The sequence below is a fragment of the Eleutherodactylus coqui genome, chromosome 11, assembly GCF_035609145.1.
Source record: "Eleutherodactylus coqui strain aEleCoq1 chromosome 11, aEleCoq1.hap1, whole genome shotgun sequence".
NCBI lineage: Eukaryota > Metazoa > Chordata > Amphibia > Anura > Eleutherodactylidae > Eleutherodactylus > Eleutherodactylus coqui.
The window spans coordinates 112,162,760-112,179,859 of NC_089847.1; the positions used below are offsets into that span (position 1 = coordinate 112,162,760).

The window sequence follows — 17,100 nt, forward strand, 5'->3', positions numbered from 1 at the left end:
ATTAATTTTTCTCCTCCTCATGACAGAATAAGTGATGCACTATTTTAATAGCTTACTGCCAAACTCTTAAATATGTTTTTATTTAAAAAAAAAAAAAAAGAAAATATATATATATATATATATATATATATATATATATATATATATATATGAATGAAAAGAAGCTTTAAAAAATAATTCAAATAAATAAAAAAATAATAATAATAAATAATTATATATATAATATATATATATATATAAATTTTAGTATCCTTTAAATTTTTTTTTTTTTTGTCCCTGTAGGGGTCTTGAAATTACACTTATACAACATACTGAAATACTTCAGTATTGCAGTATATTGTATTTTTACAGGCATCCTATTAAGATGTGCCACAGGCATGTCTCAATAGGCAGATATACATGGTGCTCTCAGAAGGTTCCAGGCTGCCATGGCACCCGGCTATCTCATTGCCTGGTAGCCATTTATGACCTCCAACCACTGATGGGGCTATTGAAATGCCGCTGTCAGAATTGGTTGATGAATTTGGTTGCCATTGATCCCTCGTTTTGTTCTCAACGAATTAGGCACTTTATATTAATAAGGATTTTCAAGTTGCGTTCTCCATTTGTGGAGGTTCGATGTGCGAGTAAAGAGTTCCTGTAATATATTTGAGCATGTATATGTGGATATTTGATTAGCAGTGAGTGCTGTTATGGGAAGATGTAATAATAGGGATAGAATATAGTAAGTGCTCTGGAACGAGGCGCTGGCTCCATCAGACTGTCTGGGGCCTGGACTGAACTGACAGCTCCGACACAATCCGGTCCGCTGCGGGCGGTAATAATAATAATTATAGATTCATTAGGCCTCGGAGCCGTCTAGTCCGCACTAGTATTGTCACGTAATGCCAACGACGTACATGGGGGGGGGGGGGGGGGATGCTTGCAACTTAGGCGTACGTTTTAGAAATCGTATGCGCGATGTACATTTTACTACGCTTTGATCTGTATTTGACATGAAAAACGCATACGTTTTTGCCATAATCTTATGAAACGGCAATGAAGTACTGGAATTCAATACAGGAAAAGTTGGCCAGTGTGTGCGCTGGGGGCTCAGAAAAACGTATGCGAACGCAAACCCATGCGTTTCCCATTGACTGCAATGCAAAAAAAAAATTATTTATTTTTTTTGGTTTGTTTATTTTTTATCCATTGTCTTTGTGGAACAGAAACGCATAGTAGGCTACGCTTTTCGACTTCCATCCCCACAACCCCCCCCCCCCCCCCACTAAAAAAACAGCGTATGGGAATATGTGCTTGCTTAAATGTAGACAAAGGTATGCATTGGTTGCCTATATTTAACCCACTCTAGTCTAGGGTTCCGTTAAACGCTACGTTTTTAGCCATTTTCCTTGAGTAAAAAGGTGTACGTTTCACGGATGACAATACGACAATGCGGACGGGCCCTATTGGCTCGGTTTACCAAAGCGCCAGGCGTTCTGTGTTTTTCTGTTCCATCATAGGAAGGCAAAAACATAATGCAACTCGGGGCTAGATCTGTCACATGACCGGAATGGCACCTGACGGATCCCTTTAACTCCGTTGGGTTTGCATCATGCCAAAAAAAAAAAAATCTATTTTTTTTCAGCTTTTTAAGTTAATTCTGCAACAGAACCGATCTGAATGAGCCTGACACAAAAATGGACTTGCTGCCCGTAGCAACCAATCACAGGGCAGCTTTCAATTTTCCAGGGCTGTGTATAAAATGAAACCTGAGCTGAGATTGGTTACTATTGGGATGTTTTTTGTTTTTCTTCATTTAGTCTCCTGGATGTTTTATAAAGGGAATCTGTTTATCAAAGTCTTGAACGTTCTTTCCTGAAATTCAGGTGACCGTTATCAAAACTGAGGCAAAAATGGAGCAGTTGCCCATAGCAACCAAAGGGATTCAACTCTCTTTTTTGAGAGGCCCATTGGAAAAGGAGAGCAGCGACCTGATTGGTTGCTATGGTCTTCTGCTCCAATTTTTCCTTACCAGTTTTGATAAATCTCCACTTCTTTCTTATTTTGTATATAAAATAATATTTATTTTTCTGTCTGACGACATGTTTTTTTGCGGGACAAGTTATGTTTTTCAATGCTACTATTTAATTTACAATATAATGTACTGAAAAACTTAAAAAAAAAAATCTTAGTGCAGTGAAATTGGAGAAAAACACAATCTCGTATTTTTATTTATTTTTTTTTTGGGGGGGGGGGGTGTCTTGTTTTTATGGCATGGCAGCAAAAATATGGGTCAGTGTGATTCCGGCGATGCCACACTGAAATGCATTAGATAATGCAATACTAGGCAGACAGCCGGGATGTGACTGTGGAAAACAAATTGCGGCATGTCCTATTTCTGTGCGAGCCTCACAGAGGCCCGCAGAGAAACGTCACTAGTAAAGCACCAACTCCACTCTGCGCGTGCGCCCACTGGGCACATAGCAGAGCAGGGAGACGCCGGGAGCAGGGATCCGATACAGCCATCTGCAGGAAGCCTTCATTTACTTTTTTTTTTCTTTAGCCCCCTGAGGGGACTTGAACTTGCAATTGTTCGATTGCTTATACAATATACAGCAATACTTCAATATTGCAGTATATTCTATAAAGATGTGCCACAAGCACAGCTTAATAGACAGGAACACATTGCAGCCCTGGGTGGCCTTTAAGAAGCCCCAGGTTGCCATGACACCTGAACAGCACCCTGCAATCTCATTGGGCCATTTCGGACATTTAAGTGACCATCTGGACATTTAAATGCTACTGTCAGAATTGACAATGGCATCTAAATGATTAACCCCAGTGGGAATTATCATGGCGGTTGGGTGTCCGCTGTCAAAGACGGCTGACACCCACAGTGTATGGACTGGGCTCTGCTCCTGAGTCCATACAAACCCCACAATGTATGCCTGATGCTGCCAAGGGGTTAAAATAAATAAATCTCGTTCTGCAAAAAAACAAGCCCCCATATGTCAGGAAGGCTAAAACTGGCTGTGGCGCCAAGGAGATATGACGGTCGCTTGACCGTGATTGGATGATCTCTCACCCAAAACTATTGTTTATGTGAAAAGTTTCAAAAAAAGTTTTGATAACTTCTGGTAATTACTTATTAGGATGTTCCTTATTCTTAATAAAGCTGCATCTGTGTTTTTGGAATCCCCCTCCAACATGTTCTCTGTAATGGCGTCGCATGTCAGACCCGTTGTTCAATGTACAGACTGTACAGTACCCGCTATGGGGAAGCGCGGCGCGGCACGTGTGACCTTGGGGATCTTGTTGGCAGGATGGAGTTTGGCATTTGGATTCAACTGTTGCTGGAGTGAAACAATGTACTTCTCATTATCACATGGCGTATGGTTAACCCCCTAGCATCTGCCTTGTTGTCCTACAATGCAAACTCCAAAAAATTAATGTATGGGCGACTGTGGATTTCCAAACTTTTAGTTACCTGCAAGGAGATTTGGGGGTCTTCAGTGGAAAACCAAACCAGCAACATAGACATATATTTAGAAATGAGTCCTAAAATACAAGAGGGACTGTCATCAAGGACTTGCCTATTAATCACACGAGTGTATGGTCACAGCCTATTACACTGTACCAATCCCCTATAGGCGGCCATATTGCCACTCACACGAATTGCGCAAGATCACAGCATGCGGAAATGTGGATATTTGACTATTTTATGCCTACCAATGAAATCCTGATGGATATCTCTGCCTCCCAATGAAATACTGCGCATGCGTTCCCACCAGTATAAATTGGACATGCGCATTTGACTCTTCCTTTACAGGGGGCCGCTTCTCTTCTTCAATGAGCATGCGCAGTCCATGCTTGACGTCAGACGTCTGCCGCTATACGGTGTCTCCTGCTTACCATTTTTGGTGATGTTTGTGATATAAGTCGCCACATGGACAGTCCTGCACCAAAAAGCAGTATTTAAAGTATGCAAATGTCTTTCAGTATGTAATGTATAATCTATGCACAATAAGTAAAAGCGTTGATGATGCGCAAAAGTTTCCGTATATCTGCGGGTTCAAAGGAAAGAACTAGAGAACAGATTTTCTGTGCATGCGCTGAACACTAGTTGCAGCACGCTTGCGTGGGATTTTACTCAAGATTTCGTCACTTGACTGTCTTGTCAATCGGTCAGCAGTATGATGTAATACTCAATGAAATAGTAGGCTGGATTGAGAAAAACTTTGATTCTGATGCAATTGAGTGGCCTTTTAGAAAACCGAGCTGGCACTATCTAGTCTGTGTGGCTGCGTCATAATGGTGGTAAGTGGAACTTAACTCACAAAACTTTGATGACAGTCCCTTTAAAGGGGTGGTCTCGCGAAAGCAAGTGGGTCTATACACTTCTGTATGGCCATATTAATGCACTTTGTAATATACATCGTGCATTAAATATGAGCCATACAGAAGTTATTCACTTACCTGCTCCGTTGCTAGCGTCCCCGTTGCCATGGTTCCGTCTAACTTCGGTGTCTTCTTGCCTTTTTAGACGCGCTTGCGCAGATCCGTCTTCTCCCTTCTTCTCCCTTCGGCTCCGCTCGGCAGCATCGGCATTTTGGCTCCGCCCCCTTGTACGCATCATCGCGTAGCTCCGCCCCATGACGTGTGCCGGTTCCAGCCTCCTGATTGGCTGGAATCGGCACGTGACGGGGGCGGAGCTACGCGATGACGCGGAAAAGGGGGCGGAGCCAAAACTCCGATGCTTCCAAGACCAGCCGAAGGGAGAAGATGCATCTGCGCAAGCGCGTCTAAAAAAGCAAGAAGACACCGAAGTTAGACGGAACCATGGCAACGGGGACGCTAGCAACGGAGCAGGTAAGTGAATAACTTCTGTATGGCTCATATTTAATGCACGATGTATATTACAAAGTGCATTAATATGGCCATACAGAAGTGTATAGACCCACTTGCTTTCGCGAGACCACCCCTTTAAGTCCTGATCTATCTCAGACCCTTGCAAGTCGCTAGAACACAGGGCCATCAGCACTCGGCTATGTGCGTTGGCTTGCATTGGCGTTTTTTAAATCCCCTCGGGCTATATGAAGGCGGGCAGCACTGGGCACTTGAGTACCCGGATCTCCTCTAGTTAAAAACTGGGGTTTCTGATTGTAGTAAATAGATGTGATTCATTAGTTAATCAGATTTGTAATCTACTTTCCTCACCATATGTGTTTGCTGTCAGTGAATAGTGTCCTATGTGCACAGATGGATAATCTCACTTGCCTTTGCTTGGAATTACAGGATCATGCCTTTTGAACCTGATAAATCGCAACCGCCGGAAAAAGAACCATCAGATGAACCCAGCGGCGCTAACCGCAACAGCAGCGGCGCAGATGTCTCGGAGGAATCGGTGCGAAAGAGAATCCGGCAAAATACCCCAAGCCCACACAGAGGGAACACCCCACAGGGTGAGAGTTTCTATCCTTTCAGCTAGAGCCATTTGTTAAAAATCTGTAAACTAGCAGTGGTCTCCTCTCCTGAACCCCCCTTTAGTAAATACTGGTATTCCACATAATGAGCAGATCTCCCCTCTTACATGGCAAGATGTGTAGATCAACGACTGTTTGCTACTTCGTTGGCTAATTGTTGGTCTCTTTAAACAACCTGTCGAGCGAATGAGCTTTCATAAGGACTGATCATCTGCCCGTGTAAAGGCCTATTATGCACTGATGGAGGGATACCTTTCTAGATTACCCAAGGACATAGCTAGAGTTACTACTGTACAAAGAAACGAATATTTATGTTTTCTATACAAATTTTAGAAAATTGCTTCGAAAGCTATGAATAAAAATGTTATGATTTTCTTACTAAGATGCACTACATCCAGTTAGCCAGCAGGTGTCGCTGCTGTTTCTCTGCTTCTAAACCGCAGGAATTTCTGGATTGAAATTTTATTTTAATGACATGTATTTTACGAGTGCAGGAGATGACATTACATATATTCATCCAGCCCTGTAATCAGAAAATTACACCTGATATACGTCACTGAAAAAGCCCTTATAATCGCTCTATTGTTCCATATGCCAAGCAGTAGGATGTTCGGCCAGGTAAATATTTTGTCTTTCCTCTGTGTGTTGCAGCCAGTCCCCCTCGCTTTGTGTCAGTGGAAGAACTCATGGACGCAGCTAAAGGGGTTACCAACATGGCTTTGGCTCATGAGATTGTGGTCAATGGAGGTTTTCAGATCAAACCCATGGAGTTGCCTCAGGGAAGGTAAGATGTGATGTCATCAGACTATAGTGCCATCTGAGGACCCGACATGAATCTCTTGGGTTCTATAATACTACATTACCCCGGCAAAACCAGAGCTGTTTTCCTGGAGCAGGACATGAGCCGATCATCTGTTTTCTGCGGCTGGTGCGATCCTCAGGTGGTTGCATCTGATGGCAAAACCCCTTTAAGGAATAATACATCTCAACCCCTTAGTGACAGTACACCTTTTTATGGTGGTCACTAAGAGGCCTTAAACTCGCACAATTGCCTTTTTATGGCAATGCGGGTTTCAGCCGGGATCCTGCTGTAATGACCAGGAGCAGAGAAAACTCTGGTTCTGACTATTGAACTCCTTCCATGCTGCGATCAATAGCGATCGCAGCATATAAGCAAGTGACGGGGAGGGGACTTCATTGTCACCCATCAGCACTCTATGATGCGATCAGTAGATGCCAATGGGTTTCCATGGGGGCAGGAGGCCTGACAAGGGCCTGCATGTCTGCCAAGTGGCTCAGCCTCCAGCAGAGTGTAATAGGCTGACAGCATGGTCATCGCATTCTTCCATACAGAAGTAATGCAGTGAGTGCACATTGATTGAGCTAATGATTGAGCGATCGCATCTTCAAGTCCCCCTGAGGGCCTAAAAAACATTGTGAAAATAAGTCCAATAAATTTATTCAAAAAATGTAAAATTTTTAAAAGAAACCATTTTTCCACCAGAGAAGACTTTCAAAGTACACATAACCGTTACCACCACGCTCATAATGACTTGAACAATCTTTATTTGTCCCAAGCTGTGAAAGAATTGAAAATTCTCTTGTGTTTTTTTTCTGTTTGTGTACCTTGCAAAAAATCCAATGAATTATTAAAAAGTCACATGTATTCCAAAAATCAATAAAAACTACAACTCCTCCCCCCCCAAAACATAGTTCTGTGGGCGGAAAAAAAGAGTTCTGGCATTCTCAAAAGGACGTTGAAAAAAAACTATGAAACTAGCTTGATCATTAAAGGGTTTGTCCGAATTAAGGAAACCCCTCGTCACCCGTTCCTCTATGTGTTAAAATACTAAATCATCGGTTACTCGCCTCTCTCCACTCGCCTGCTGGCAGCCAATGACAGCTCTCAGCGATCATGGGTGAGTTCTGTCATTGGCTCCTACAGCAGGTTTATGGGACGTTACAGCAGGCTGAAAGCAAAGAGCGGAAACCGGAGCTGGCGGTGGAGGATGAGTGGAGAGAGGTGAGTAACTGCCGATTTGTTATTTTAATGCACGTAGGAACCTGGTGACGGGTTTCCTTAACTCGGGCCTATTTTGCACCATTAAAAGGGGTTTTCTATCACGAAGGGGTTAAAATAAAAAAATAAAGTTCTCTAATCCTTATAATAGGGGTTCACACTGACTTCTGGTTGTGGTCAAATCGTGACTATGTGGCCTCGTTGCAGGAAAAAGTAGCAGGTGACTTGTGACCATTGTGTGACTTGCTTGTGCAACCTTTTTCACTATGGCTATGGTAATGCACAGGTTTACCTCAACCAAAAGCTGTTGTTCAATCCGAGACTAAAGGCACCTTTACACGGCATGACTATTGGCCGATTAGTTTCTCAAAAGAGAGAAATCGAGCAATAGTTGTTCAGTGTAACCCCGCCCACCGACTGGGAAACGAGAGATAAGTCGCTAGTCGTTTTGATTAGAGTTGCTGGTTGATCAAAAGTTGTATGGTGTAAAGTCAGTCGTTTGCATCTGAATGACCTGTGAATGAATTTGCCCGGAGATCCCCCTCTAGCAACAAAAATTCGGCAAACGGCTAACGAGCAATCCTCGTTCCAAATGAACGACTGTCATTCATACACTTCAACAACTTTACTATCTGAAGCATAGTTGCCCCGTGTAAAGGTACCTTTAGCTGTCAACTTGGTTGCAGCTAACTTATGGGTTGTCACCCAGCTTTATCTGACTTCTAGCTGGAGGTTTGGTCTAGTAATACACTGCAATAAGAGAATTGCAGTGTATTTGCCATTCAGAAGCCTGAAAAAGTTGGTTGTAAACTTTTATTAAGGTTGTTATCCATTTTTACGAGAGAATTTTCTAATGACGTAAAAGACCTGGCATTGTTTTCTAATATAGGAGGAAGCGCTTACTACATGGAAAATTGGCAGATTTCCTTGTTCCCTTGCTACTGTAAATCCTAACTACATGTCAACCGCTTTCGTCTCAGTACCATGGCATGAGCTTGATGAAGCAGAACATTGAATGTGGTCTTTGTCACCTTTATCATACAGTACGTGTTTCCTTCCATAACCCTGGAACATCAACCTTACGTGTCAGTGAGCTGAAGACCGGATTCACACGGGGAATAAGGAAAACTTATCTGTATTCCAAGTATTTGACTAAAATAGCAGACTTCCTGGTGCCATCCTAGTGCCAGGCAGGAGGGCACACTACTGCATAGTAAATGCTATTGTCTGTCCGTAATGAAGATGTCCTTGTTCTCATCCCAGCACGGAAATGTGCGTCTATAGGGGAAAATACGGATTATGTAACTGACCTTTTGATAGATGACTATCTAATAATTTGTATATCATTATTATTTTAGGAAAATTTAGACTACTGCTTTCATTTTTCAGGGCGGCTTTACACGGGACCGCGATCGGTCGAATAGAGAGTGCAAGGGACAAGTGTTTCATGTAGACGCGGCACCAGCTAGGTGGAGCGCGAGAATTCGATCACTAGTTGCTAGTCGTTTTGTTGCAAAAAATAGTCGCTGACTGATTAATTAATCATCATCTGGTGGTATTCATGGTCTTTCAACTACTAGCCAGCAACTTTGCAGGGAAGCGTACTCTTGTTCGGGGTTAATTGCATATGGCCTGCGGGTCGGAAGCCTCTATTGACTTCAGTGGAGGCTGTCCAGTTTTTTTTTTTTTGTTTTTTTTTCCCCGTCCTCTCACAGAAAAAGCAATTCGTATTCCGCAAGTATGAAGAAAAAAAATCTAAACTACATGCCTTTCAATGTTTGCATTTTGCCGTGCGGACCGCGATCGTGGATTCCGCAATTAGAATCTGTTTGTGTGATCAGTAGGCCTATTGATCAATTGATCGTCGGGAGATCATCGATAGTAAAAGTCCCAGACAACCCTTTAATTTAGTCCTCTATCTTTTATTATCGGATGACCAACTGACATATGGAAAGGGTTGTCTTCATGTTTTTTGATATTCTATATATTTTTTTCTTTTTCTTGTAGCCTCGAAAGAACCGTTCGGGACATTGTACATAAAGCATTCTGGGATTGCCTGGAAACTCAGTTTAGTGAAGACCCGCCCGTTTATGATCATGCCATTATATTACTTGGAGAGATTAAAGAGGTAATAGTAATGTGACCAGACTATCGTAATCTGGAATGTTCTATCTGGTAAACCCTGAAGAAGTCTCCACTGGTCCTCCTGAACGTGGTAGGTTCTTTTATGACAGTCTGTGTCTTTGCCCCATTCACACATTACAGGCTGCCAAAAACACCAGACTGATTGGATGAGAACTGGAATCTCCCCAAATCCGGTGTCTGATTTATACTGCGTTTCAACAAGCGAAAGTGAACGATAATCGGTTGGTTTAGACCCGAGACGCCGCCGAATAAGTTTCGTTCGCCGTTTAGATTCAGCCGGCATAAAAAACATCATCGGCTCGTTCACTTCTCGCTGCTTTCAAACGCTTCCTGCTCATAGCAATGTGAAATGCTGAACGAGAAATGAACGATTCTCAACAGTGATTTGCCTGTCTAAAGCCCAATGTCCACGGGCCATAGGGAACCCATGGACGTCTTACGATCAGTCCGCAGCTGACCCTGTGAATGGGCTGCAGATTCTGCGGCAAAGCAGGGGTTTGGGGGGAAAAAAAAGAACTGTGCATGTACGCCGGCCCGCACTTCCGCGCGTATCTGCAGTACAGAAAAAACTCGGGCAGGTAAACAGGGCACCTTGGCCATGGCCATGGGCAGGGTCGGATTCCGCTACAGGCTCCCGCATGCAGTATCCAACCCGCCCATGGACATGAGGTCGAAACAGGCTGCGCAAAAGAGCGGTGTTGTCATTTGCTCGTTCAAACGAGAATCGGCTTGTCTAAAAAGGGGCATTAGAAAGTCTTGGGCCTCATGTCCACTGGCAAATTATATTTAGGAAATCCTCGCGTAAAAAAAAAAAAAAAATGTAAATCCGCAACCCATAGGAAAGCATTGACCATCTGCAGTTAATGAAATAGCCGCGGATGGTATTTTAAGTGATTTGCGGATTTCGCACGCGTGGAAAAAAAACTCAAGATGCTCCATTTTAGTACAGATCACACGTGCGGGAGCTCATAGAGCTCATATCGAAAGATCTCCCGCATGCAAAAAAAGACAATTATAGTGCATCCGCAGCAGAAGTCCGCGCAGGCCTGATTTTTTTTTTTTTTTTTCCATGCACATGAGGCCTTAGGAGAGATCAGTTGAGATATGAGCTCTATGAGCTCCCGCACGCATGATCCGCACTAAAATGGAGCATGTTGCGTTTTTTTTCACCCGCGTGAAATCCGCCAATCACTTAAACCATACGCAGCTATTTAGTTAACTGCAGATGGTCAATGCTTTCCTATGGGATGCAGATTTGGGTTTTTTTGTTTTTTTTTCATGTGCGGATTTCCTGAATATTATTTCCCAGTGGGCATGAGCCCTTACTCCTTCTATCATTCACTTGGGGCTCCAGACTACAAATAATTACCTAGGAGCAGTATGAAAAATTTAGTTGCCAAATTTAAATACCTATATAATGTTAAAATGAAATACTTGGTGTGCTATATTTTAAATGACACCTACACATCCAGAATGCCGGCCTACTCGTCATATAATGACTACTGGAGCAGTGCTCTCCCCAAATGACTGCAGGAGCCACCTGCTCGCAGTATATTAATGACACCCGGACACCCACAGTAGCCCCTTGGCAGTACAGACACATTCAAAGCCCCCCTCCTACAAATAAGAGCTGTGCCCGCTTGCAGTCTGTTGACCATTCCCGGTCCCCACAGCAATAGCATCTGGACACCCCTCCCCTATCACTACTGTGATAGGAGCTATTGGCAGCTTGGCTCAGAATTCTAACATAGCCGCAGGAAGTGTTAAAAGGAACAGCAGGAGGATCAGCCCGCATGCAGATACCTCTCTCTGACTTTCAGGGCTGTTGGTTGTCAGGAGGCGGGTCTTCTAGCAGACATGTCTAGCATGCTACACGCTAGGCATCACTGCTAGATGCAGAGGAGGCACTCCTTAATATAACCAGCAGCTGTGTGGGGGATGTTGGTTGCAAATGGCGACAAGCCTTAAGTCTGGTCGGCATTTGCAAAAACTTCGCCAAATTGGCAACCTTTTTGGTTGCCCTCTGGATCCCTGCATTCACAGCTCATACCAGGGGATGTGATCAGCTTCTTTTACTGTCCAGGAGATTACCCCAGGCACTTCTGCCATCACGAATGTAACACAATTTCTTTTTATGTTTTTAAAGGCCCTCTTCTCTTTCCTGCTACCTGGTCATACACGACTGAGGAATCAGATCAATGAGGTCCTGGACTTGGAGCTCATCAAGCAGGAGGCAGAGAATAGAGTCCTGGACATCCCCAAACTGGCTAACTTCACTATAGGGATGATGGGGACGCTGTGTGCACCGGCTCGAGATGAAGAAGTCAGGAAGCTGCGTGATATTAAGGAGCCAGTACCCCTGTTCAGGTAAATTTAATACCGATATTTGTACATGCAATTAAGAAAGTGCCATATGGGGCGGATGTGCATTGAGTCTTCATTTTAGGGGTATTTCCACTGGGTCTGATGTGGATCCAAGTGTGCTTCCATGACTCCCATTGAAGAGAATGGAGACAGCTGCGGACATGCATGGCCATCTGTCCATTCGTTCTCCTGGATTCAGAGGCCATCTCACTAGGCTGAACGGGAGTTGGCCTACTGGATGTAGGTGCGGGTTGGATACGTGGGACACCCATCTTTTGGGCAGATTTATTTGCAAGTGTACCGATCACAAAAAAATGACAATCACTCCTGTAAATGTGGTTTGGATGTAGTATAGCCAGAAAATGGTGCAGAGTTTGAAAATCTGGCAAAGGGGAAGAAATTTCCCTCCTTCATGTGCAACTACTCTCCATAGGAGCGAGCGTAGTTGCGCCTACAGCCGTCTGAAACTGCCCTCAGTGTGCGCACAATCTCTGCCTCTCCCGGTCTTCTATTTAACTAATCTGCAGTTGTGTTTATGGGGTAGGCAATATACACTTCTCTAGTTTGCTGTGGGCATGGGCAGATTCAGACGAGCATGGTTTAGTCCCCTTATGCGGCCATGATAGTCACAGCCGTATAACGGTACAAAACCAAACCACGGATCTCTATGGTATTTCAGTCGTTACGTTTTCACCAGCTCTTTTCCCGCCTGTGATTTGTAGGGCTAAGAAAAGATAGGACCTGCCCTATCCTCCCCGCGGGTAGGCCGCCTGTACATGGGCGAGTCAGACCCTGCAATTGGGATTCCCGCAGCAGAGTTCGACTTGGTCGATGACCCCTGCGTACCTGTCCGGCAGCGTCTTTCTGCCCTGCCGATGTGCTGGCTGACACTCTGTTGCTCATGCACAGTAGGCGCCGACAGCGCTGCGGGACGGACGGCTTTCATTGACCTTCAATGGAAGCCGTATGTGTATAGTCTGCGGAAAATCACAGCATGCTGCGATTTCTCCCCCGTGAGTCCCGCTCCGGATTTCGCAAGGCAAATCCGTTTGTGTGCAGGAGGCCTTAATGTAAAAGGGGTATGGCCTATCCTGTTCCGTCTAGAGTTGGGGGCCTCCAGATAGAACCGGATGTTGGACAAGTGGCAGGAAAAGCATCTATGCCAACCTATAACTGACGCCTATGACATAATTAATAGGACATACTGTGTCTCATGTTAAAATACTCCGCCCTCCTCCCTTGCTCCCCCACGGCATCTCAGATCCACTGCCGTCACCACTCCTGGTTCGGTACCCGTGGAACAACCCAGGCGGCGCAGTGACATAATTGTGCCGCCTGCATCACAGAAGAGCCAGGCGGTGGAGCAGGAAAGCTGCCATAGGCAGTTTGTAGGAGAGGAGAGGGGCGCTGAGTCTTATATACTCCTCTGTGTCTTTCCACCCCCCCCCCCCCACACTCCCTCACTGAACCCCCACCCCCACCCCCGAGTCTGCTGCTCCGTATTACATGTACTTCTAGTCCAATCACATTCTCAGTATTACATTGCTGAGTACATGCAACGAGACCAGAAAACCCAAATAATACAAGCAGTAGTAGAAGGATACGATGGAAATAAAAGCAGACACACAGTGATATTCGGGTGAAAATAAAGAATTTTATTGATTTACAATTTTATTAATAATGATGATTTGATGAATATTTTAACTAAAAGCCAAGGATATGTTAGATCCATTGATTCAGGGGAAGGCGAAAAACCCCTAAAATGGGGAAAAATTCCCTCCCGACTCCACTGAGGGCAGTCAGACAAGTTCCCTGGATCACGTATTGTAATAAATGAATCCAGGGGAAGGCGAAAAAACCTCATTGAGCGTCTGCTAATTCAGCTTCAGATGAGGAAAAACTCCTTCCCGACTCCGCACACGGCAGCCAGAACCGTCCCCGAATCAAGGTCAGAGAGTGACCAAATGTTTAGGAAGTGACCGAATTGGTGGGGGGGCAGTTGTATTGATCCAGAGGAAGGAAAGAAAAAACCCCTTTAACACATCTGCCAATTGGTTCTGATATAAGGGGAAAAACATTCCTTCCTGACTCCAAATATGGAATCGGAAATTAGTCCCTGGATCAAATGCCGATGCAGATACTCGCCTCATCTCCATCCGATGTCGCGGGCGCCGCCGGTGAGTTCTGTCTTGATAGTTGAATGTGGGAGGCGCTGGTCCATCCTACTGTGCCCAACTTGTTGCCAGAAATGAGAAGTTGGACACAGGGTGCTGAGCTGGCGCATCTTCTGGCAAATCCAGGTGGCCGGTACCTACAGCGTGCTGCAAGAGGAAGAAAGAAACAGAGATATAATAGAAGTATATAATATTTTCTCCTCTTCTAGACACTTGGCATGGAAATATAATATCCAGTAAGTCTTCACTTACGGGGAAAGGTTTAAATGGTGGCACTATTCTCCTCTGCTCCAGTTCCTCCCAGCGCACGTCTCCGAAAAACGGGTGGCTTCTGATGTCTCCGGTCAGTCCCAGGCGCCTCTCCGGATCCTTCTGTAGCAGCTTCTTGATGAGATCTCTCAGGTCGGCATCCAGCCACGGTGGAAAGATTGGCTTGTCGGTGGTGATCGACTGCCGGACGATGTGTAGCTGTTGGCCATCAAAAAATGGTGAATGTCCGGTTGCCATTCTGGACACAACGATGCCCATACTCCACCAGTCCACTGCTACGTTGTAGGCTTGCTTCAGGATCATCTCTGGGGCCATGTAGCGGGTTGTTCCTTCCACTCCGCGGATCTTGCTGGACGCTGTCAGACCGTCTTGCGCCAGACCCAGGTCGATAATTCGGATGTGCCCATCTCTGTCCAGCATGATGTTGTCTGGCTTGATGTCTCTGCAATGAAAAGAAAATCCTTTTTAGAAACAGCGCCTCTCCTGTCCATGGCTGTATCTGGTACTGCTGCTCAGCCTCATTCAAGTACATAAAGCTAAGCTGCAGAACCTGACAGCTCATGGAAAACAATGAGAATATCAATCCTGTTCCTCTTGCCGATGCACGATGCCACGCCGGTGGAGAAACTGGAGGCCGCAGATCAGCTCCGCTGTGATGAACCTGATGAAGAGAGGAAAGTGTTTAGTATCAATGGTGATCATTCTGGATAACTGCTGCACAATGTCATCTTACCTCTAACATCACCGATCCGCCCGCCGAACCCCAGAACTGGTTACTCACTGTGTAGTGGGACGGTTCAGTTTACCCGATACGGTAATCAGGGTCTGCAGGCTGCCGCCGGACAGGTACTCCATGACGAAGTAGACGTGATCCTCAGACTGTAGCGTGGCACTGAGATGACACAGGAACGGGCAATCTCTGGCTGCCAGAAGTAGTCTTCTCTCTCGCTGAAGCTCTTCTTTGTTGTCCTCCTCCTTGTTGATCATCTTGATGGCCTTGAAGATGCTTCGGCGACAGACTGATGCCAGGACGACCTAAGGAAAAAATGCAAAATAAGCATTTCGATTCTTCAAACTCCTTGATAATGATCTACAGAACATTACTGTTGGCCCTCTCCCGCACCAAAATGGCTAATGGTGGGGAACGTACGGAGTATCCGCACTATAACTCTACGGATGGGATTTTACATCTGATTTAAGAAGAAATAGAGAAGTGTAAAACTTACCTTGCCGAAGCTGCCCCTGCCCAGTACCTGATGGAACCTGAACCCTCTGATGGTGAGTCGGGCGCTGGACCTGGGTGTAACGGCGGGGGTGCTGGGTCCTGAAGGGAGAGAATAAGGAATACCGTGTGGAAGAAATGTAAGAAGACAAGCGGAGAACATGAGATGAGTCTCTAGAAAATTTCAGAATGGCGCTATTTGTTGTCTGCGGCCTGCTGAGTGATTCCCCAAAATATGGCATCACCCAAAACATAACGACCCGCATAATATTGGGGAGATTTAGGAAACGGTCTAAAAGAAAAATGGTTGTTGCTGCCCCCAACAACCAATCACAGCGCAGCTTACAATTTGTATTCTGCTCTTGTAAAATCAATACCGCACTGTGATTAACTGACTGACTGCGCTGTAATGTACATAACGACCATCTAGCCAACTATCACACTAGGACCCCCCCATCACCCCCCCCCCCCCCCCTACAATGTATAAAGTGGACGTACACACTGGTTATATGGGGGCATTTACCATAAACACATCTACAACCACTTTATAGGCAGTAAATGTCCCCATGAAGGACGCTCCCTACCTGCTCTTGGCTCCTCATCTGCCCTCCTCCTCTTCTTCCTGGGGTCTTTATCCAGGCTGTCTCCTCTCTTCCTCTTCACTTCTCCCTTCTCCTCCATCTTTTTCTCTCTTTTTATTCTCTTCGTTCTTTCCACTGGATGTAATCCCGTAGAAATCCCGCAGAGCAATCCAACAATCTTCCACACACGGCAGTCGACGGTTGAAAAGTGAGTGGCAGTTGGCTGGTGACATCATAAAGGCTGCCTGGCACATGCCATGCGGGACCTGCAGGTCCTGCATGTACCTACTCTGCTGCCATATACATTGTACTGTGGGCATCATGAGGGGCATCTGGGGTGTAGATGGGCACATAAATTCATGGTTGGGTTCCCCAATGGGGTAATGTTAAAAATAAATGGGAGATTGAGGCTAAGATGGTATGCCTGGTATATCTGGGTTGGCAGTGATGCCCATATTTCCGTTCAAGCTCCTAGAAGTTTATAATAAGTAATATTGCATGAAATCAGGGCAGTTTGGAAGATGAAGGAAGGAAATAATCCGGATGGGGGCAGTTTTGTCCAATGACTTGTCAATGATTGTGTATCTCCTGCTCTTACTGGTTACATTATCACTGGGGTCTGCTCTAAATGATCCCATTATAACTGGGGTATATCCAGCGTAGAGGGGTGCGGGAATACCTGGATGGGCTCCATGTTTTAACCATTTAATGACCAAACTGATTTAGGTCTTAATAACCAACACGTTTTTAAACTTTTTCATTCCATTTCAGGAGCCTTTGCTGTTATATTCTTTTGGAGGAATTTCAGTTTTTCCATCCTTCCCAATGTTATTTGGGATTTGTTTTCCCAGCGCTCCCC

The 17,100-nt window shown here is 45.0% G+C and overlaps 1 protein-coding gene across 1 annotated transcript in view; it reads left to right on the forward strand.

Moving 5' to 3' along the window:
- Positions 1-17,100, forward strand: part of TCP11L1 (t-complex 11 like 1) — a 43,641-nt gene that overhangs the window by 4,604 nt on the left and 21,937 nt on the right. The window contains exons 2-5 of the mRNA XM_066583256.1: positions 5,278-5,444; positions 6,117-6,249; positions 9,493-9,613; positions 11,777-11,997. Of these exons, the coding sequence (XP_066439353.1) occupies positions 5,282-5,444; positions 6,117-6,249; positions 9,493-9,613; positions 11,777-11,997 (638 nt within the window). The 5' untranslated portion in view covers positions 5,278-5,281. The remainder of the gene's footprint in view (positions 1-5,277; positions 5,445-6,116; positions 6,250-9,492; positions 9,614-11,776; positions 11,998-17,100) is intronic.